The following is a 22,864-nucleotide window of genomic DNA, read 5'->3' as shown; positions in this document are numbered from 1 at the left end:
GAAATAATCCCTAATTATACACACACAACCTCGGGTCCTAAATTAGCTTTTGTCACTCTGGAGAGAGCTTTTGGAATTGTCACAGATGGCTCTTTGAGAGCTCCAACTCCATGCTCAGAAGCAATTTAAAAAACGTTAATTTAGAGTGTTATTAGGAATTATTAAGAAAGGAACTCAGAACAAGAAGGTAAAACTCAGCTGTGCCATTGCGGGAGTTCTGGCGAACTCATATCCTGAGCACTTCAGGTACTTCTGGTAACTTAAAAAGAATAGAGTAAAATCAGGAAAAATATGCAGGAGGATGATCAAGAGAATAGAATAACTTCTATATCAGGAGAAAAAAAAATTCAGCTTGGAAATATCTGAAATGCATAAAATCATGAATAGCCTGAAGGTGAGAAAGGATACTTCACGCAAAAAAAGAAGCAGGAGTTACCCAGTAAAATGGTGAAGTCAAAAGCCTTGATGTAGCAGAGAGCTAGAGGGAAAAAACCTCCATGTCAGCTCTATTTTTCTTCTCCTCCTCCACAAAGATCCAATACACGCTTCTCACTTGCACATGCCCGGGGCTGTAGGAAATACTGCTCCCAAGGATGGAGGGCAGGGAGAGGGAGCCTTGGTGAACACCTCCCGTGAGGCTGGCAGAGGCACCTGGGGTCCCACACCACTGGCTTTCCCCAGCTGTGGTTATTTTGGTAATTTTAGTTTTTTTGACTCAGCACAGAAAAACTCTTTGCGAAGGCTTATGCAGAGCTCAGTTGGTTATATTCTTTCCAACAAGCTGGCAAGGTTTATCTTCAGCCCATACATGCTGCTTTGGAATACATTTCCAAGTGTATTTGGGCAGCTAAGTGGTGTGTTCTCCATGCTTGCAGGCGGAGCTGCTGCTGGAGGCAGGCAGTGCCCCGGCAGGGCAGAGGCGCATTTGCAAGGGCCATTGTCAGTGTTTATAGATTCGAAATTGGATTTATCTTCAGAGATGTTTTACTGTAAAGGACTCATTCCCCTGTGGTTACTCTGTTAAAAAAAAAAAAAAAAAAAATCAATCTTGTGAACAGCAAGAAACTGCGGAAGAAATAAAGTCTGTGACTTCCCGCGCCGCAGACAGAAAAGCAGCTATGGGATGGAGCAGTCAAATAAGGACAACAAACAGCACGGGACGGCGAGGGCTGGTGGGAGGACTCAGGAGCAGGGCTCTGCTGGCACTTCATACCTTCGGCAAAGAAACTACGGGGAGGGGGCAGAGAGCACCCGGGCCCCAGGAGGACCTCATCACAGGAGGTGTTCCCCAGGGGCTCGCAGGGATGGTTTCTGCACATGCTGATGGCAGATGTCCTGTGTCACCCAATACAGTCACCCCCTTCACCCCCTTTCCAGTGGGGTTGCGTCTGGTCCTACTGCTCATTGCAGCGCCTCGCCCATGCAGCCCACAGAGCAGCGCTGCCGCGCCTCCTCACCACGGGAACTGGGCAGGAAAATCCAACCATGTCACACTGAGGCTGTGCAAGCTGGTGTTTGGGGTTAACGCACCACACGCTTGCACCAAGAGTATCTGCAGTCCAGGAGAAGGCAGGGCAAGCTCTCAGAAACCAGATGGGTCCTATCCAAGACACGAGAATTTCTGTGGCATGAGTTGTTGTGCAAATACAGGGGAATAGAGGGTACTGTTTTGTTGGCCTTACCAGTGTCCAGCAGAGCAGCTGCCTGCTGAGGCGTTATGGAGGCAGGCGGCGTTACTGCACGCCAGGCCCGATGCATGGTGCGTGGCGATGCCTGGGAGCTACGACCTCACAGCATCCCTGTGAATGGGGCTGTTCATGCAGGGCTGTAACCACCGCTCACTTCTGCCTCTTTGTTTTGTCTGTATCATTTTGGATTCCTGCTGACTTACCTCCTTTCAACGGTTCTTGCTCCCCAGACGGATCCCTGCAGAGGCCGGGGCAGGCAGGGACACCCGTGCAGGTTGCCGGCTCCCTCAGGCGTCCTCCCACGGCTGCGGTGCGACCTCAGCAGTTTCAGCTTTATCAGCACATCAGCCCCCAGCCGCACAGCATCCCTCCTGGCACTGGCATGGCCGAGACAGGAACGAGGCCAAACTTCTCCCACGATGCTTCACCAGCGCTTGTGGTCAGAGGAGGGGAAAGCAGAACTCCCTCTGTGTGCAGCTCGGTGATCCTGGATGCCAAAGACCCTCCAGCAAAGAGCGAGGCAGCTCCAAAGCCGCCTGCGTCAGCCCCGCCATCCATCCTGGTGAAACCAGACACCTCCCGCAACAGCGCCGAAAAGGTACGGCCAGCGGTTACCCGCTGCTTCAGAGGGTGCCCCCAGTCCTCGTGGGACTGGTATTCAGTGTCAGCCCAATATTGACTGGGGCCAAATCCCTTGAGAGCTTCACTCCATTCTTACCAGGTTTTCTTCTGATAGAAATCACTGGGATTGGTACCTGCATTAAGAAATAAGATATTTGTGTTGCTGACTCTGCTGTTCAGGTTAAGCCCTTTAGAAAGGCAAGATGCTGCAGAGACTCTTTCAGTGTAAACCAATGTTCAGTCATGATCAAATCTTGAGACTTTTCTTAAATCCATCTTAAATCAGGCAATCAGACCATCTTAAATCAGGCAAGAATCCCACCGAGATCCCTGAGAGTTTGGGAGTGAATGAGCAAACGCCACAGCCCTGGGTGTTAGACCATATGTCAGGCTGGTCTCTGCAGAGCTTCCCCATCTCCCCCGCGTTGCTTTGGCTAAGCCATTTGGAAAGGAAACTTTCCCCTCTGGCAGCCAGAGAAAAATTTCATAATATCATTCTGCAAATTGTTCTAGTGATGACTTTCCTTTCCCATGGCACCCAAAGAGTAAATCGCTCCACAAGTCCCTGAAAGCCCAACCGACCTTGGAGCTCCCAGGGGGAACATCATCAGCTGGAGAGAAACTGCGGGCTCTCCACGAGGGGCACGGCAGGACAGGCCACCCTCCCTCCTCGTGTCCTGCTGCCACCTGCTCTTCCCCTCCGCTCTCTTCCACTAACTTGGGTGATGGCTCTCTGGACTGACTCTCCTAGGTCTCCGATAGCTGATGGCACTGCTGCACCATGCTGTGCCCTTCCCTGGTGCTCTCTGCCACCTGCTATAAGCTGCACATCACACCGGGCTTCTCCACAGGCATCTTCTGCCCCCAGGAAGGAGCCAGCCACCCCCTCAGCTCACTCCCCCAGTTCTCCAGGGCAGATCCCAGCAAGAGGAGGGTGGGTGGCTGCTTTTCCCAGCATGACTCTGGTCCCCTTCTCCTTGCAGCAAGTGAAGACGGTGAGGTTCCAGAACCACAGCCCCCCACCGCCCAAGCGGCACAGCCTGCAGCCCTCCCCGAGCCTGCCGCGCAGCAGGACAGAGCCAGCAGCCGTGGCGGAGGCTCTCCTGCCAGAAGCCAGCCTGCTGGGCCCCGAGCTGGTGGTGCTCTACTCGCCCAGGACCAGCTCTAGCCCCCTGCACCAGCGACGGGCACTGCACCCAAAGGCGCTGTCGCTTGACCTCTCCGGGCAGCTGACCTTACCTGTCAAGAAGAACTACAGCAGCATTTCTGCAAACTGACAGGGTAACTCCTCCGCTTGCTTTCCTTCACACGCCTGCTCCTCTCCTCCCCCCTGCGAGGGGCGAGCACCCCGGACCCGCACCAGCCTGCCGCTTCCACCGCTCCCCCTCCCGTGGCGAGGGGCAGGTATTCCCCATGTCCCCACGCCACCAGCACCCTCAGGACCTGCAAGTCTGAGGCTTGCAGAGAACTGGGGGAAGTCCCAGGGGAGCGGGACGGGACAGGACAGCATCTATCCCTGCAGGGGATAGTCCTGTCCTGGCCCCCGCTGTGCCAAGCACGGCTGGAGAAGCCCCACTGCCCCGGGGCTGCCGCAAGAGATGTGAACAATGTTTGTGGCACCCACAAAACTGATGTCCTTTGGCGTTGGTAAGGCTGCCTGTAAGGTACTGGAGAAGGAGTGGGAGGGGGAAGAAAGCGTGCAGGTATCAGAAATAGTTAAGCTTGTTTTGATCTCCTCACTGCTGCAGGAAAGCCCAGAGAGATCAAAACGCTGGTTCATTACCTTCCTGCTTCTGCAGGATAAAGAAACCATAAATCAAAATCAGTCAGTTCCTAGCTGACACTTCGTGTTGCCTTTTGAGGGGGGTTCACTCAGATTTTTTTTGTTAGGTTGGTTGCTTGCTTGCTTTTCTGTTTGGTTTTAGTCCAGGAGTTTTAACACAAAATACAGTTTAAAAGGTGATTTGGAGAGGAAAGAGACGTGCCATTACCACAGTCACTTAGACTCTGCAGACAGGGGTATTGGATCTTGCTTCTCCTCATTGCTTGGTTTCCTCTAATTACCTGTCAGCTACCTCCTAGCAGTCCATGAGCTCTCTCCACATCCTTCCCACCACCCACCCATTCAGATATTGCTTTTGTAAATATCCTAAGTGGAATTCACGGGTTTAAGTCTACATGAAGATGCATGAAACATTGTCTAATTAATAGAAAGCAAAATTCGGCATTCACCATGCCACAGACCACCCCTCTGCCACGGCAGCACCAACTCCAGATTTCAGCTGACCCCATTTCAACCATCCTCCTGTGTATCCATGGAAAAGCAGGCAGAGTCGGAGAGCTGAGCCCAGCTCACCAGTTGGGACCGCTCTCCAGCAAAACCATGCACAACAGCTTTTGTTTTTCATACTTTGTTTTTATTGCCAGTTTATAGACCAGCAATTCCCATCCTAGCCACAACCACCAACCGCTAGATCTCCTGACAGCAGTAGCTGTGCTTCATCCAAAGCTGCTGTAAAATCACATCCTTGGTTAACTGCATACAAACCCCATGAAATTAACTCCACTGGTCAACGGAAACTCTCCGAGGCACTGGCACAGCCTCAGAGAAGGACATTTTCTTCTGGAACTAAGAAAAGGGAATGGATAAAATCATTTACTAGTCTACAGCCCCTCTTCTTTTACTCTTGCAGACTTTTTCTGTTTGTGGAGCAGGAAGCTGGCATCTGCCTGCAGGGATTTTCAGTAGCACAGAAAGCACCAACGGCACAGAGAAGTTCTTCACCTTGTGCTCTCTGTCACTATTTAAGCTCCTGCACAAGAATCCTGACAAACTGAAAATAGGCAGTTTGCCCAGGTATAAGAGGTGGTGCAAGCTGCAAATAAGGATGAACATGACTCTCAGCAATGCCGTCTCAGAGACAGTTGAACATCTCAGAGAAGACATGCCGGTTCTTTGCTGAAGACTCCTCTCATCCCTTTAAAACTAAACTAGAAAACCTCAAAAGCCAGCTCTATAGCCAAGAACACCTCCACTTCTCCCAAGCACATTCAGAAATAAATAGAATTGCATTAAGCATGTCCAGGACCAGCTCGGGTAGTAATTTATAGTGTTGGTTTGGAGGGGAAGGAAGGGCTGCCTGCTCACACCTGGCTCCAGATGTGATCACTTACTGCATGCTAATGAGAGGACAGACGGCTTGGTATGACCTGATCTTTAATCTGCTGACAAAGCATCTAATGATTTCAACAGCTGACCTCCATGAGACTCATGAGGACGGTGGCATGGGTGGTTGGAGCTACACAAGAATTAATTATGCAGATGGAAACACTGGCAAAGAAGCAGCAGTAGGAAACGTGACGCCCAGTTGAATACTTGGCAGCGGACGGTGCGCGTAGGGAAGGACGGGGAACTTCTGCGGTTTACTGCCCCCAAACACCAGTGTCCTTGTCTCATGCCAACGTAACAGAGCCAAGGGCTAACGGGACAGCCTTGGCCATACCGTTTGCTGAGCAGGGTGACGCGGCTGGGAGCAGGCTGGGCTGTGCCCTGGGGAGGGGGACGGGCCGATCCCTGTGCACGCACCGTGGCTGATGCCGATCCCTGCAGTTTATGCTCCACTGCAAGAGGCGGCCACAAGCCCCCCGACACAGCAGAGCTCAGTGTCCCAAGAGAGCCAGGAACGAGATGATGAGCCAGGGACTCTGTGGCAGCTCCGATCAAAGATCTTCCCTTGTTATTGGCAATTAACCCTGCCCTGCAAGACCCCGGTGCCTGTTTCATCAGAAGCTTAGAAGGAGCATTCCTCAAGACCAGGGAGCAGATCAATAACTGCTGACGGTCAGGAGGGAGCTCAGTGTAATCTGCATGCAGAGAGGCATTTGAAGATGAGGGGCAAAAAGAAAACAATGAACCATAACTCACCGGGGGCTTCAGACAGATGTACATTGAAGTAAGTCACCTTGTAAATTTAATCTACGAGTTGGGCAGGTTTTCCCACAAGACGCAGGCATGCAAGGCCAGGCAGCAAGGAAGAATTAGAAGTTCGGTTTGGGGCTGCAAAATGAAAAGCTCAGAGAGCAACAGACAGAAGTGACTGCAGCTCCGTTTCTCATGCCTAGGTCCTGCCACCAAAGCCCAGATACGAGGAAAGACAGCACCTCCTTTGGCTCGATTTGTCAGATGTGCTAAGCTTCAGGGGACACCAAGCACATCAGGAAAAGCCAAAGGTGCTCGGCATGCCTTAAGACTTAACAAGCCATAAAGTCTTTCTGGCACATCTGTGCTCACAACAGCCGGATACTGCTCACATTATCAGTTCAGAATATTGCCTTTCATCAAACAAAAGCACCTTCTTATCCTCTCATATCAAGATAAATAGCAATAAGGTTTCACAGCACCCATGCACACTGGGAAGCCTGCAAAACCGTTCAGCCCATTACATGATACTGAAGTCTTAAGACAAACACACCAAAAAGCACCACAAATCTCTCCCGGACTTGGCCCTTAACGCACTGCGTTACGACAACAAGTGACAGCATTGGGCTGATGGGGACGGAGACAGCTCTGACACTCACGCACGCACACGCACAGTCAAAGGCAATGGCAGGGAAAGGAAGCACTGACAGTGAAATTGGTGCTTTGGTAAAAGAGCAGGCAGCTATTTTGGGACAGATCTCTCAGTTTCTTGCACAGGATATTTCAGTGCTTTGATGCTATGGTGATAAATGCCCTAAATATATTCAAAATATGTAGGGAGAGAGAATTGAAAACAAGACATATTTTAAAGCAACAGCTCTAATAAGCATCTTGTTCCCGTAGACATTCCTGCCCACTGGTTTCATACTGCAGCCCACTGAGCAGGATTGCTAAGTCCTCCTCACCTTCTCCACTCCTCCCCTGGCAACACCTAGGACGAAGAACCTGGACTGCGTTATTTCACCAAGAAACATCCCAAGGGAGAGGGACTAGAACTCAGACCTTTCTCTTCCGAACGCCCAGGCTAAAGCAGAACCTCCTGGAGCTAGCCTGGAGCTTCGTCACCAGCCCTGAGCGAGGCAGCGCCCAACAAGCGGCCCTTGTCTACACGGAAAAGCCAATCATGACAGGGAAGACATGGACTGGGTTTGTCAGGGAGCAATTCTCTAAGTGCACCAGACTAAAAACATCTGTTCTGGAACAGTTACTCCAACCACCTTTACTCTGCAAGCAGAATCACCACGCTGGCTTCTTGGAGCATGAGCAAACTTCACATTTTTTTGTTTCAGCTTTGGGCTGCTGATCTGAAGCACACTGCATCTTCCCTGAGGATCTGTTCCAAACTCCTGTCCCTCTCCGGCTGCTGTCATCCAATTTTTATTTTTTTTTTAATAGGGTAGCAATGAAAAGGGAGGCATCACATGTTGGCAGGAGGGTGGTAGCTTTACATGGAGGTGGGCGAGCTCTTCAAGGGTTTCTGTTCTTTTTATATATCTATTTAACTTCCATCCTGTCTTCCCACCATCCAGACTCTCTTCAGCCCATTTCCCCAGTGAAGAGAGGTTAGACATCAGCATTAGGATCCTGTTTTGTCATTCCTGAGCTGGCCAGGAGGGCCCATGGGGGAAGGCCACCCCTTTCCCCCCAGGGATGTCTCTCAATGGTACAGAGAGGCTGGTGCGAGCCCTGGCCCTGCTGAACCACCAAGTCTGCAGTCTTCTGTTTTGCCACAAACCATCGCATGAAGCACAGAGTGCAAAGAAAACAACATTATGAAAAGCAAAATACAATTGCAGGTTTGCTGCAGCGTAATGTGCTTCTATAATGAAAATATATTGTTCTCTGCCTACCCGGCTGAAGGCACAAGCAGGCTGATCTGGGCTCTGACCACCCGGAGCATTGCGTTTGTCAGCAGAGCACAGGAAAGGAGCTCTGGAGAAGTGCACAAAGCAGCACACAGGGACCGAGGGACCATTAATGTACCTCTCGCAAGTTCCTGAATTGGGCTTATTTTCTCTATCTGCTCGTTTCTTATGATTAGTTAATGAATTGGAGCCCGAATCAGATCATTCATCAGCTCAGCTTTAATTGCCTGCCTAGCCTGGCAGAAACCTTGGAGTGCTTAAGTAACCTACCTACTGCAGCTTGAACTGCGGTCATGTTTCCTGATAAATTACGAGCAGAGGCAGCAGAGGTAAGAAAACATAACACTAATTCTCTCCACACCCTTCACACGGAGGATGCCTCCCTGCCCCAGCCAGAAGCATCTCATCTCAGACACCAAGGGGGATGCAGAGGAGCCTCCCATCCCAGTCCATCCAAGAGCTGGAGCCTTGGGCCCAAAGGGGACTCTCCCACCACTTGCCACAAGGAAGGTCGGAGTGATGATGCTCTGTCTCAGGAGGGAATTCTGCGAGGCAATTTCAGATGGAATCTGGCTGCTGAATCGCTGCCAGACTGCTCTCCCAGGAGCTTGAGAACCGTAGCCAGGCTGGGGTCCATAGAAATTCCTCCAGGATCAGTCCTGCTCTGTGATAAAGAGGATCTAGTGATCCACTGATAGGAGAACATGAGTCATGCAAGAGGATGCTGCAGTCACGCAAAGCATTTAGGATCACGTCTGGTCGGGTGTCACCAGAAACTGCATTGCCCACAGCAGGGGATGGCCAGGCTGGAGGCTTTGCAGGCTGGATTCAGGCACGGGCAGCTCCAGACACCCGCAAAGATGAGGGGTGCCAGGGGTAGCTCAGTAACCATGAGAGACACCCTGCCTGGCTGTGATTGCTATTTGTCTTCCAGTCGCTGAGCCTTTGACAGTCATTCTCAAGAGTTTTCTCCTACAGTCCCGAGGGCTCCTCTTTTCACATGGAAGTCAAGGGGGTGTTTTTGTTGTTTGGTTTTTGGTTTTGTTTTGTTTTGTTTTTTTAACATGACCGCAATTCCAAGAACCTGGAGCTTCAGAAACAAAAAACAATTATCCCAATATTGATGAGCTAGTGAAAGATCACAGTGTGTAGGACACCAGATATTTACTTCTTTCACTCTCCCAACAACCCTGTTCTCCCTCTGGTAATGGTCCGTTTTCTAAAACTAACATTAGAAAAACTCCTTTAAGGTTGTAGTGTGGTCAGACTTCTAATCCACAATATATTCTTAGTCACCAGGTGTTTTAATGAACACTTATTTCCAAACATTTATTTCCTGACTTCATCCTGTTTAATCTTACATAAGCCACCAAAGCAAAACAAGAACTGTTAAAACAGCAAGCATCAGCTCTAGATTCAGAAAATCCAAGAAATTAGCTTGAGGAAAAAAAAATCTGAGAATAAGCAGCCTTTACTGAAGAGCCCCCCCAGCCTTGCAGCTCTTCCAGCCCGCAGCCAGCTGGCTTTGCCGCCGCGGAGCCTCCGAGCCCACCCTCGGCCGCGGCACAGCCCGGGAGCGGCAGGAGGGGTGGCCCATCGCCCATCCCGCCTCCGTGCCGAGCACTAGGAAAGAGGAATGCAAACATTGGCCCCAAAACAATTAAACTGGGCACACTGAGCAGCCCAGGAATGTGTAAGTTCATGTGTACATTTATCATTATTTTAGCAGGTTTATTCATTGCCCAATAGTTATTGCAGCTCATTTGTACAACTGCAAGTTTTAAGTGTAATAATAGCTATAGACTAAGTTTTTCAGGTTTTTTGCCTTAAGTCTCGGTATCTCTCCCATTTTAAAAGTAACATTTCAAAATACTCATAAAATCAGTGTTTAGAACCCAAAGCCACCCAGGTGAAGCAATGGGGACTTACCAGGGAGGTCAGCGGGAGCTCACGCAGGCTGATCGCTCTGTACCCGTTTCAAATGGAAAGTTGTGGACGGATCAGAAAGCGCTCTGCGGGCCGGCACAGGAGATACCTAACGGCGGTCAGGCTGGTGAAGACTGTATGTGTAATAAAAGTGGAAAAAAGATCTATTTATACCAAAGTTCCAACCAAAAGAAATTTTAAAGGCAGTAGGGAGCAACAAAAGGTAATTTACCTTGATCCCCTACATAACAGACCAGGGAATTTTGTTGTCTTCTTTCTGCACTGAGCCCAGAAACATTATAATGAAATGTTACAGCCATGTTACTATAAATGAGAAAACAGAAATGACTATTTTTACATGTATATGTTTAGAAACAGTAGGATATATAATCTTCTCTTATTTGGTGATGGGTAGGAGGAATAAATAATACACATTTAGTTTATTATTTAGAGACACTTGTACAAATTCAGTGATGCTTAATATTTTTTCCATGATGTGAAGTTCATTTTTTAAAAAGGCTTTTTCCATTTAACATACTAGTAGGGAGCAGAAAGAAGTCAATAAACAAAAAGATATTCATTTTCTGTTTTGTATTAATCTTCAAGATATTTATTTTGTACTTCCGTAACTGAAAAACAATGGTTTAAAAATATTTTAAGTTTTCAGAAGTTTATTTGTCTAAGTTTCTAGCACTAATGTTTAGATCTGTAGCCTGTAGATTAATTAAATTAATTGGAGCCGAATGGATTATGGCACCTTATACACTGGACGCGTAAGTGGCAGAAGCGAGTTGGAGCATGCGTGCACTACCGAGCTGGCCGGCGAGCCGGGGGGTCGCCAAGCGGGAAACCCGGGGCTCGGTAAAGCTTGCAGCACCCGGCGCGTGCTGTGTTCCACCCCATGGAAGCTACTGTGTTACCATTAAAACTTTTTGCATGAAAAAAACAGGAATGTTTATTTTCCCTTTCTTATTTCGGGTTGCTGTTTTGCCAGTCGGGAACGAGTGGCAAGGAAGAGGAGGGTTACCTGGCGCTGGGGTTGGGAACAGGAGCTTTGCTCTCTGCCTCACCAGCCAGATTCCAGCTCGAGCTCAGTTTCAGCCGGTCTGAGCTCAAGCTCCTGCTTTCTATTTTTGATGCTCTTTGCCCCTAGCAGGAACCTACAAGCAAATATAACGATAATATTTAGCATTGCTTGACTTCCCCCCGCCTTTTTAAAGTGCTTTGAAATCTCTGGCCAAGAGGAGAGCACGGCACTTTACTCCAATTTACGTGGTCAGAAGCGAGTCCCAGGCAGCAGGGACAGGGCACAAGGACAGGACCCTGGTCCTGCTTCCAGTCTCACCCCTTGCCAATGCACCGTGGCACTACCCCTTTGCTATCAACTCTTCAGCTGCAGAATAAGCAGATCACTGCTGGTCTCCCAAGAACAGCAAATAAATCTGCACTAAGTTTTCAGCTCACAGGTCCCAGCTGACAACGGCAATTCAGGTTCATGCTCTCAAAGCCACTGCTGGAACAGGAGAGTGCTGTAATACAACGGTCTAGCAGAAGGAGCGGGTTATTGGGCGTTATATCCAGGTTTAACATACCGAAGGGGATGAGAAGCAGCAGAGAGAGAGACTTCTGTAAAATACTCATGCATTTTATTTTTAAAAACAAGGCATTTTGCATGGTGGGTGGTGAGGGAGAAGGACTGGCTGGATAGAGAGAATCATGACTCAGGCTCCCTTGCTGGGAGATTTTTTTAACTAGGACACCCTCAGCTGAGCAGCAGCGTCCCCGCAGGGTCTGATTGCAGCCCTCTGCTCCAGCTCTCGGGCCACTTGACCGGCAGCAGGCGGCCAGCAGCCAGGAGTGCTGCCCAGTCCCCACCAAGGGTCCCTTGGAAGGAGCGAGCAGGATTTACACAACAACCAAGGACCAGCTTCTCCACCTCATGCCTCACATCCTACCGAGGTCACTCCACAGCAAGAGCCAACTCATGGGCCAGATCCAAACCCGATCCAGTGAATTATCCTGCGCTTGGGTGCTGGGGTAGCTCATTTCAGCCCGTGACCTGGAATCCTCTGCCCAGTACACCTTCAACACAGATTTTGAGGGGTGCTGGACACCCACAAGTTTCACTAAAAGCAGGATGTGAGGATGTTCGGTGGGCACAAGCCCTTGGCTGCGTCTCCCCCTTGGCTTGAAAGGGCTCCTTGCTCCCTGCCACCCCGGTTACACGGCAATGTGTATCGTACAGCATCACCTCTGGGCTACACAATTCTACAGCAGCTGCACAGACACACACAACCCTGCTCTTACAAAGTACTTTAAAAACATGAGTAGTTGCTTGGAGTCGCCATTCCATTATAAAACAAATGCTGCTTTTGCCTCCACACAGGGGACAGGGCAATTCCTTAGATTTAATGTATTACTTCTGCTTTAAAAATGCATCAAGGTAACAGAACAGATTTTCAGATCAAAAAGGAATTTGGCTGCAGGATCCTGCACACACCAGTGCAAACAGTGGAGGTTGGGGCGGCAGATGGGATCCGTCTTCTCTGGGACTGAGCCCCAAATGAACTTCTCACGTTTGTGTCCTTTTAACAAGATCACTATTAAGCGCTGCGCTCCGGGACGCTGATCCTGGCTGCGGGCACCTCTGGGGAAGGGGGCACCTGCAGGCGATGGATGCCCTGACTGAAACCCCCCTGCGAGGGAAGAGCTTTCCCCATGCAGAGACTGACCAGTGTTCGGCACCTCTCCCTGGCTCACCCGCAGGGCAGCAGGGGAGGCACCAGCGCTGCCCATGGCGCCGGCCCGGGCTGCACCCCAGGCACGGACCACCAGGGCACCGCCAGCACCCACAGCCGAGGGGGGCCTGAGCAGCACAGCCCAGCTCCAACAGCGGGGCAAGCGCATTTGGGTAATAAATCCACACAGTTGCATGTCCCAAAATTCTTAAGGCTGCTAGGCATGAAAAATCCCAGCTGAAGTTCTCAGATCCCCAACAGATTTACACCAGAGGAAAAGAGGGTGTTTTCCAACTGCTCTGCGTGTGTGTATTTCAAATCCTTGCTTCAATTCCAACAAATTCCCCGTATTTATGGCAAATGCTATCATCTCCAACACTGGATTGAGTCCCACCACACGTGGGGTCCCGGTGTCACCTCCTCTGCCAGGTGAGCTGGTGGTATTAACTGGAAGAATGAAAACCCCTTGCTAGCTGTATCCCCAACAGCAGCGAAGGCAGACTTCAAAGTCTATGAAACATTTTTCCAGCAGAAACAAAGGAGAAACAAGTGCAAACGGCATTATCCTCCGAGTACCCAGGAGGCCAGTGCTGACTCCCATTCTGGTATTTAGCCTTCTCTCTCACTGCTATTGCCTGAAGTAAATTCAATAGCGCTTTGCTATCCCAGTCTCTTGCAATTCAATTGCATTGCCTTTTGCTTGCAACTCAGGAGTAAATACACCCAGCACAACGCACTATCTATCTCCAGCGGAACCAAAGCTCCCAGACCTTTGTTATGGAACCACATCTGGTTTATGACATTAACAGTACTTTAAACAATATACTATTATAACAATATAATTCTTCCTATCCTGTTAAACTCATCAGTACATCCCTGCTTATGAAACCCTTGCAGTATTTGAGTGAGTTCTTTAAAAGGTTGGAAATAAGAGGCCCTCAGCCCTCCCACCACTCTGATGAGGAGACTGCCTGGATTTGTACCTGTGAGAGCAGCTGGCACAGCAAGAGAATCAAAATCCACTGAAGGACGGTACTTTAGGCTGTACAAGAAGGATACTTTAGGCTGTACAAGAAGGATACTTCAGGCTGTAGAGAACAAAGGTTTAGAGGTCAGAGCTGCGCCCCCAGTTTTAAGTCGTGATGCAAGTGCTAATTTTCTCATCACCCAAACAGAAACCAAAAAAGCATCACCTGGGAAAAACTGATCAAAAGCCTCGTTTTGCCTTCTCTACCCAAGACCCTGGAGCAGGGAAAGGTGCGAGGCAGGAGCCGCTGCCCAGAGCGGGGCCCGAGGTCCCCGGCACCACTGGGCTCCCTGCGGACGCTCCAGCCCTGGCACTGCCACTGCCCCAGCCCAGGCCACTTCGCTTCCTCAGTGATTTTGAGTCCAGCAGACATCTGTAAACTCCAGCTCCCATGTATTCAGCCAAGGAGCATTATAAACATCCCTCTGTCAAAAAAGCAGCCCAGCTTTTAGGCTGGTGTCAGAACAAAACCCAAAAAACTATTTTCAGAAAGCACTGCTGAAGCACTCTGTGCCTTTGAATTTAACTCACATCCTTAATGCAAATTAGCGGTGATGATTTTCTCCTCCTCGCACATTATGAAAGACATAAAAGAAACCTGGAGGAAAGTAATGTGACCCCCACCCAAATAAAGAGAAAAAAGCATGCAAAAACCCAGTCTGCTACTAAAGAAATAAAACATCAAAAGAAATAAAAATTCTTCCTATTAGACACATATTTCTGCTTAATGGATCAGAAATTACTCTAACAGCCACTGCTTAAAGATCAGAGGAGCAACAACTGAATCCCCTTTATGCCACAGATAAAACACAGATTTACCTCCTTGCAACTTTTAGCGGTGCTTGGGTACCCGGCCGGGGCACCTGCGTCGCAGGCAGCTGCGCTTCGCTGCCAGAGCCCCTGCTCACAGTGGGGACATCGCACAGCCCCAAAGCACAGGGGGCCACTGCTGATGGTTTGCAGGGAGGCTGTGGCAGTCACCGCCCAGCCCCTCCCGGGTCACCCTGCGCAGCAGCTGGTGACTGGGCACCACGGTTGGGACCGGCAACGGGAATGGGTTTGAGCTTGCTCTTACCTCGGTGTTTTTTTGCTGCAGGAACTACAGAGGCATTCAGGGAGTAACAAGAAGCCAAACTCCTACAAATTGCCTTGTTGCGGCAGAGATTGAGGAGGCCGGTGGTCCAGTCCTCACAGCGGCGGTGACGGCCGCACTGGCTGGCTCCTCACAGGCTCCCCTGGTGCTCTGCTGCGCGTTGGAGACAGGAACAAGAACACACAAAATTAAAAGATCCTGTCTATTTTTAATCACACACACACTACGTATTGGAGTGACCTTGTGGGGAAGGAAAGAAGATTCATGGGATTAGTGCTACCATTTTGCTTTATTTTATACCAGCTCCCTTTCAAGTATTCCTCCACACCGATCTCCTCTACCCTCCACATCTACGGCGAAGCATGAGTGCTTCCAGAGCAAATTACGACACCCATAAGGACTTCAGCATCTCACAGCCACATCACCACAAATTACTTCTTGGATGCTACTGAAAGGGCAGTCAGGCCCTGGCACAGGCTGCCCAGGGAAGCGGTTGAGTCCCCATCCCTGGGGGTATTTAAAAGACAGGTAGACGTGGTGCTTAGGGACATGGTTTAGTGGCGGACTTGGCAGTGATAGGTTAACGGTTGGACTCGATGATCTTAAGGGTCTTTTCCAACCTTAACGATTCTATGATTCTATGCTAAAAGCCATGCTGCGATCAGATCTCCGGCTCTCCAGCCCTGCTGGTAACGTAACAAACCAGTCACAATTTCACTGGAAGCGGCTTCAAGGGCCAATAGCGATTTTTCCAGAGGGGAAGGTTTCGGTCGGGTGCTGGTGCCGCTCTCTCACCGGGCTCCTGAGCCCCAGCAGCCCAGTGCACCGCCCGTGTGACAGGACGGGGGGCAGCGGGGGCCGCGCGGGGACGGGGAGGCTGAGGACCCCCCCAGTCCCTTCACGTTAACCAGAGGGAGGGAGCCAGCAGCCCAGCTCTGGAACAGCACTAAAGTTTACCACTGCCGCATGGGCAGTTCAAGAACCGATCGATACAAAAGGTGATCCTCGAAAGTATGGTACAAATATAAAAAAAGACCATTCCAAACCAGCCTCACCAGTAGCTGTTCCTGGGCAGCTCTCCCTGGCTCAGCGGCTGATGCGCATCTCCAGCTCTTGCACGATGATTTCTGCTGCTCCCCACCTCAGCGGAAAATAATTCACTAAAGGTCACGCGATCCTTCTGACACTGTTTCTGCTTTAAACAAAATATAGATTCTGGATACTTTGCTGGTGCCACAGAGTCAATAATTCTCTCTTCTGCCAGCAAAGCCTGGAGGGATTAATAAACTGCTTTGAACTGAATTCCTGAGTGAGAAGAGCCCTACCCAAGTCTCGCTGCAGAGAGATATTTTACAGCGAAATATGCAACAGTGAGCTTTCATTGCTCATCAGCTATATAGTTTCGATATAGATTCTTTTTATATATATATATATATACCAGATTATTTATAATGTTAACAAAGGATGGGGCTCCTAACTTTACTCCTTACTTGGGACCAGAAAGAAAAGAAGTCCCATCCTCAGGCATTACCCAGGAAAGAATGAATGGCGATGGGACCTCGGAGACATTCCTCCTCTCAGCGGAGCAAGGGCTTCCAGCCAGGCGTGGAATCAGACGCCTCGGCCTGGGGCGTGAGCAGCCCCAGCACGCAGAACAGATGACATCACCACACTCTACGCCCTGATGTCATACCAGTTCCCAACTGCCCGCACCACTCCTCGCCCTCCTCTTCCCCACCACCCAGGCAGCAGGAGGCTCTCAAATTAAAGCATTCAATTGAATCGGGGTTGAAGGACGGAGCCAAATCCAGTGGACAAGAAGTTAAGTGCAGCTTTAGCACATCTGCAAGGCAGTGAAGAGCACATTCCTCCCGTAGAGCTTTCCTTGCTACGACATACCAAACCCAAACGCCGCCAGGGGCTGAAAAGTAGGCCCAGGACTTTGCTAGTGCCAGGGGAGATATAAGTCACTAGGGGTTGTGTGGTTTGTTTTTAAAATGAGACAAATTTATCAAGTACCTGCAGAACAGGCACACGGAAGGAGCAGGTTTCACGGTGCTTTGGTCACCCATTGCCTCCTTCATGACGCGAACAACTCCTGGCTGGACACATACAGGGGACAACTTGATTAAACCTGCCGCTTCTCTTGGATGTGCGGAGACAGGCAGCAGAGCAGCATCACGGAGACGTACTCCTTCCACTCTGGAAAACATCTGCAGAGATGAAAAGTCTGCGTTCTGCCTTGAGCTGCTTTTCCCGCTGCCGACACGGCCGTGCAGTGTCAGGCTCCGTCCAGCTTGGCGCGGCAGCAGGCGATGCAGCTGGCGGCACTCGCTGTCCCTCTGAACTTCGCCAAATATTTTAACTCCCTTCTGTAAGAAACGTTACTTATGGCTCGCAATGTTTCGGAGAAAAGCGTCCATGCATTCTCCTAAAAAGAGTAAAACTGAAGGGTTCAAAGCCAAGGAAATATCCCGTGGTGCTACAGCAAGAAACAGGAAGAGCTAGGAAATAACAGCAATAACCCTGTTCTTCATGGCTGTGCATTTATATACGTCAAAAACTGGCTCAGTTAAAAAGAAGAAAAAAGGTTCCCTTTCCAGATTTCTCCAACAAAAATCATAACATGAAGACTACTAAATAAGGCCAGAAATTTGTTAATAATGTGGGAAATCTAATACTAAGAAAGCCTCTTTATCCTGTTACTAGCTTTTATTAGGGAAAAAATGCACAAGAACCAGCACAGCAGTGACATCTCCTGGAAGCCAACAAACCATCACAGAAAAAAAAAAAATTCCAGCTTTTTAGCTCTATCTTGCTCATTAACAATCAGTTTGGCTGATTCACTTAAACACTGAATCTGCAAGAAATACCATCATTGTTTAACTTGCCCTGAACGGCAGAAAAAACTGAAGGGCACGCACACACCCCCACTCTGCAAACCAGCTCTCCCAAACATCCGTGGGAAAGTCTTTGCTCTCTGGACAGCTGCCGAAGGGACAAAAACCCCACAGGTTATGAAAGAGTAAGGAAACAATATTTATTGTTCTAAAACTCTGAACTAATTTTTATCTGCTCAGATTATCTGGCTGCTGCTTTGTCAATATATTAGATTTTTATTGCCATAATCCCTGCTTCTGGGAACTAATAAAGCTGCTTTCGTACAAGGAAATTAAGGAAACCTTTCTGACCAGCTCGCTTCAGCCGATCCTCAGCCGCTCTTTGTGGAGCACTGGTGATCGAAACGCACACACGTGGGAAGAGCATCCCTTGACGAGTTACAAGGGGCAGCACAAGGGCTCCAGTTCCACAGCACGTTGCCTCTGCTGTCGTGTATCCAGCGTCAGCCTTCTCATCTGGAGACAACAGAGCAAATCTTGCATCCGCCTCAGCCTATTTGGAAACCCCCAAATCCTCTTTCTTGCCTTCTCTAAGAGAAATCTGCTCGTAGCCTTTGAGCCAGATTTGCTCAAAGGGAGCCAGCCAAACAAGAGCGATATTTGAGACCCCTTTTTTTCTTAGCACATCAACCCCTCGCCACTTGAAATCTTTGTCAGGCTTTTTTAAACCCCTCTCCCCACGCTGACCGGAGGCACTCTGTCACGCTGTCACAGAGCTTATACGCTTACCCCCAACAGAGCTGGGTATGAAAGTTTCCCAGCACAGAGACTATTTCAACTTTCTGCCCTGGTAGCTGCGGTTCCTCCTCCAGTGATGGCAGAGTTCAGATCAGGCTCCTGTTCCTGCGATGACGGACGCTCAGGAGGCTCCACGATCGCAACACTGAAATACCTTGTTTTCCTACCACCACGCTGCTGTTGGGGAGATGCTGGGGCAGCCTGGCTGGCTGGAGGGAAGGGGTCCCAGCACCGGAGGAACGAGGGGACCTCTCTCACTTTCAGCCCTCTGCACTGGAAAGCAACTGTACAGAGCAAGAAATCGCAGATGGTAACTGGGTGCGAAACAGCCGCGTACTGAACAGAAAAACGGAGTGCTCAAAGGCGTGTACCAGAGCAGCACTGGTACAGGCATCTCACCATCATGCTCCAAAAACGAGCTCCAAACACCTAACGGGAACAGCCACATATGAGAAGTGGCACTAGATATGTGTGCTGGGGTTTATTTTTCCTGTTTGGAAGGGAATTCAAATCTCAGACTACACAAAAGTAAACCTTTAGCAAAGAACCAAGTCCCGGCAAGCAGTGAAGGGATGTGACCAGCGCACCGCCGCAGCCAGGTCCCCATCACCGTGCTGTGGCCAGGGCTCTTCCCTCCCAGAGGCTGTGATGAGAAGGCACCGCCAGCTGCCCACCAGTCCAGTGCACCGAGGTACAAGCTCCCCTGAACCAGCAGACACCTCTGCCCACCACAGACATTCCTCTTGCCCATTGGTATTCCAGCAACTTAAAAGGCCCATCAGGCTTAGGGCTGGCAAAGTTTTTCTCCCAAGACCCTGCAGCAGCAGGAATATTTAGCCTCGACCCTTCCACGTGCTGATCCCCAGCGCCCAGGACTGCATTAGACTACGGAATCACCTTTTGTCTCTTGACAAGCAAACCTTTTTAAGAGAACCGCATGTGTATTTGCTTAGCGGGACTGGGGAGAAGCAATAGCAAAGGAAAGCTGGTATTGCATCTGTATAACCACAAACAAAACCTGCCTTTTCAAAGGGGTAGTAAAGGGAGGGGCAGAAAACGGCACGCTCGGTACGGCAGCCTTGGGCTCTTGCGCTGCTCGTTCCTCCCACACCGTAACATATTATTAGAGGAAGTTCAAATGTTAAGCCATATGGAGCATCAAGAATTGTGAAACTGCCGAAGAGCAACGGTGCAGAACAAAGTATGCCGTTTGTCACCAGCCACCTTCATGAGTTTGCAGACAGAAGTCCTGAAGCTATATGTGATTATTCACAATTCAAAAAAGGGAAAAAACAGCCTGCGATAGCCCTGAAATTACCAAAAAACATCACAAGTTAAAAATCTATGAAAAGAACACTTAACCCTTCTACTTAAAATAGATTTATGAATAGTTTTACGAAAGAATAAGTAAAGTCAGTCTTTAACAGTGTTTGCTACAGGCGCTCCCATGTTAAGAGCTGAGTAGCATGGAAACTTCCATATTTTACTCTTAAGAGTTCTTCAGCATCAAACTACTTCTGAACTGCCAGTCTCTGTAAGTGCCCTAATGGTGTTCAGTCACCTGCGTCATTGAAAAGTAAAATACAGAGGTGTGCAAGCAACTTTTTCCCTCTCTGTTACAGGAGATTCACAACCAACTTCTCTACCCAGATCCTAGCCTATTTAAGGAGAGAGCAGAATTCTTAGTGTGGTATGCTAGTTTGCCTCTGAAAAGACTGGCCGCAGCTGAAAAGGAAGATTTGCCACGTTAACATTCAGGATAACTGTTTCTTTTCAAGAAAAGCCAAAGGGCCAGAGGAAAATAGTTTTATTATATCCACATTTAAAAGAGGAGGGGTGAACTTGCATGCAAAATTAGGTTGTTTTGGGTGGGTTTTTTTTTTTTTTTTTGTAGAACAAATTCTCATCTTTGTTCATTATAGATGCTTTTGAAGTCACTCGATGAACCTTCTTACTGCCAGAGATCAAGCCAGGTACGCGCCAGTTTAATGAACTAGATAAACAATTGTGTCACCGATGTCCTTTGTCAGGCCATTCTCAGTAATGCGAACGTGTTTCTCGGCCAGGTCAATGTGGAAGATGGCTTGCTCCAGAATAGGCGTTTTCTCCGCTTCTTCTTTGCCAAGGACTGGAACACGGCGTGGCCCAAGTACAGGATCATCAAACCTCATCAACTTCACTTTAGACTGATCTGCAGTAAAGAGAGCGGCTAGTTAGGCTACGGGATCTACACACAAGCTATAGTATCAACTGAATTAAAGCCATACTTAATATTTGGTACTGCTATATTTGCTCCAAGGAAATACATTCTCTCGGGAATAACATTCACGCTAAGGTTTACACCCACTACAAAGACGTCATTCAGTGGCTGCACAGCAAGTTATCAGCAGAAATGGGGATAAACCACACAGAAATACCAACCCCAAATACCTCACTCTAGGCACTAAATTTGCCTTATCTGACTTCGGGACAGCTGTGAGTAACTGAACAGTTACGGTATCATTTTCTGAGGAATGAATTTCAGAGACTGGGAGAAAGGGGAAGGTGAGAGTTGTTTTAAATACAATTCCCTATTAAAATGCACGCTAATAAAAGACTGCTAAGCAGAACAAGACAAATCTCTAGGAAGCCTGGGATCTTTCAGCCAAGCCTTCCTCCAAGTACAACCTTCTTGCCCTTGTGCACCAACAGAACAGTGACACCTTCTGGAAAAGACAGAGAGCGAGAAAGTCACCGTTTAATCTACACATACAGTGCACTTCCCCCTGCCTGTATTTTGCTACATACTTTATCATATATTCCTCTCTGCATGCACCATCATCGGTACCTAGCTGTCTTTGTTCTACAAATAAATATTAATACAAACACAAGCTGTTGAAAGACACAGAAAGAAAAAATTACTCTGCTGCCACAAGCTTTTGGATGAGGTCCAGTTTTCCTTTTCTACCCAGCTCACAGTGCTTCAGATTTGTTTGATTCTTAATTCCTGCATTCTTCAACAAAAACACAGCTGCTGCTCCTTTAAGAAAACTATTTTCATTCATTACACTGGCCAGAAGCTTAAAGTTTGTTTCAACAATGTCTGACATGAAATTTTATCATGCTATTCTGCTTTTTCCTAAAATACCTTTCTAAGCAGGTGGATAAGTGAGGAATACTAAAATTATCAACAAGTACGCTAGAAAAGACATTGCTTATTTCCATGAAAAAAACCAAGGAAAAGCACCCACCCTGAAATACTGCTACTTACAAAGACCACCTTTAGACTGCCAAGATATCACAAACATGTAAACTGACCATAGCAGCACTCCTAAGAGGCAGCTTTTATTCCAACTGCAACAAGGCAAAAAACAGCAAAGGGGCCAAGATTTTCTCAGTGCCACACAATGAGACAGTGACAAAGATAAAACAGCATCTCTCCTCTTCTGTCTTTTCAGTGCATACCACCTCAAGTACTTACGTGGCAGCAGAAAAGCCCTGCATAAAGTTACTAAACAGAAAACTATCTAGAAAGCAAAGAAGCAAGAGGAGGCAAAGTAATTATTGGCAGCAATCAGGATTTTTGCCAAAAAAGGAACCTCTATAGAGTTGGATTTTTTTCCTATGATGGAATTGAGGTAAATGCAGTCACAGGTGATGAAATGCTTTTGTCTTAATGCTTTCACACTGGGATCCACTATTGGCCATGGACTGACTGCTCTCAAAGAAATTCTTCCAGTACTTATTGTGTCTCTTACGACTGCAGAGTTCAACGTTTAACAGCTGAAACAAAGTATTAGTGCATAAAGAATACAAGAGTAGAGAGGGAAGAAATAGCTCAGAGGATTCAAAAGGAGTACTAAACTAGTTCCCACAGAGTTTGCTAGTTCGAGTTTGAAATAAACAATGGTAAGTGATAGGCTATTGAGCAATTCTTCAGTAATCCCGATTTTAAGTGAACAGATAGTTTTCCACTACGAACTGGGACAGAAATTATTAGGAGCCAATGTAGCAACTGTTAAATTAATTCACCTTAGGCTAAATTGAAAAAATAAATTTGGCAAATTTTTTTTTCAGCCCTGGGCTCCAAACTAGAAGTAGCAGAAGCTGCCTATAACCACTTCTGGGTCTAACTCGTTTTCTTGGAAATTCAAAGCACAAGGGGAAATACCATCTGTATTAATCTCTGGCTGAAACTAGGTTTCAGTGTACCAGTGGCAGAACAAAAGACTAATGAGGAAAACCCGTAGAAAAGCCTGCCTATTTGCAGATTATCTCTTTTCTTGTTCACTCAAACACAAAACTTCTTG

General features: G+C 48.3%; 2 protein-coding genes across 5 annotated transcripts in view; one reads left to right on the top strand and one right to left on the bottom strand.

Moving 5' to 3' along the window:
• The window catches only part of SH3RF2 (SH3 domain containing ring finger 2), a 48,381-nt gene extending 37,407 nt beyond the window's left edge, over positions 1–10,974 (top strand). The window contains exons 7-8 of the mRNA XM_087754103.1: positions 1,919–2,286; positions 3,293–10,974. Of these exons, the coding sequence (XP_087610229.1) occupies positions 1,919–2,286; positions 3,293–3,586 (662 nt within the window). The 3' untranslated portion in view covers positions 3,587–10,974. The remainder of the gene's footprint in view (positions 1–1,918; positions 2,287–3,292) is intronic.
• Positions 10,975–20,367: 9,393 nt separating this feature from the next.
• Positions 20,368–22,864, bottom strand: part of LARS1 (leucyl-tRNA synthetase 1) — a 32,946-nt gene continuing 30,449 nt past the window's right edge. For all 4 annotated transcript variants that reach the window (XM_087753554.1, XM_087753552.1, XM_087753556.1 and 1 more), the window contains one exon: positions 20,368–20,766. In XM_087753554.1, coding sequence (XP_087609680.1) covers positions 20,561–20,766 — 206 coding nt within the window. In that variant the 3' untranslated portion in view covers positions 20,368–20,560. The remainder of the gene's footprint in view (positions 20,767–22,864) is intronic.

This window comes from Nipponia nippon, unplaced genomic scaffold, assembly GCF_047370975.1.
Source record: "Nipponia nippon isolate SJK-2023a ecotype South Korea unplaced genomic scaffold, ASM4737097v1 scaffold_17, whole genome shotgun sequence".
NCBI classification, from domain to species: domain Eukaryota; kingdom Metazoa; phylum Chordata; class Aves; order Pelecaniformes; family Threskiornithidae; genus Nipponia; species Nipponia nippon.
This window is presented reverse-complemented; position numbering and strand designations above follow the sequence as displayed.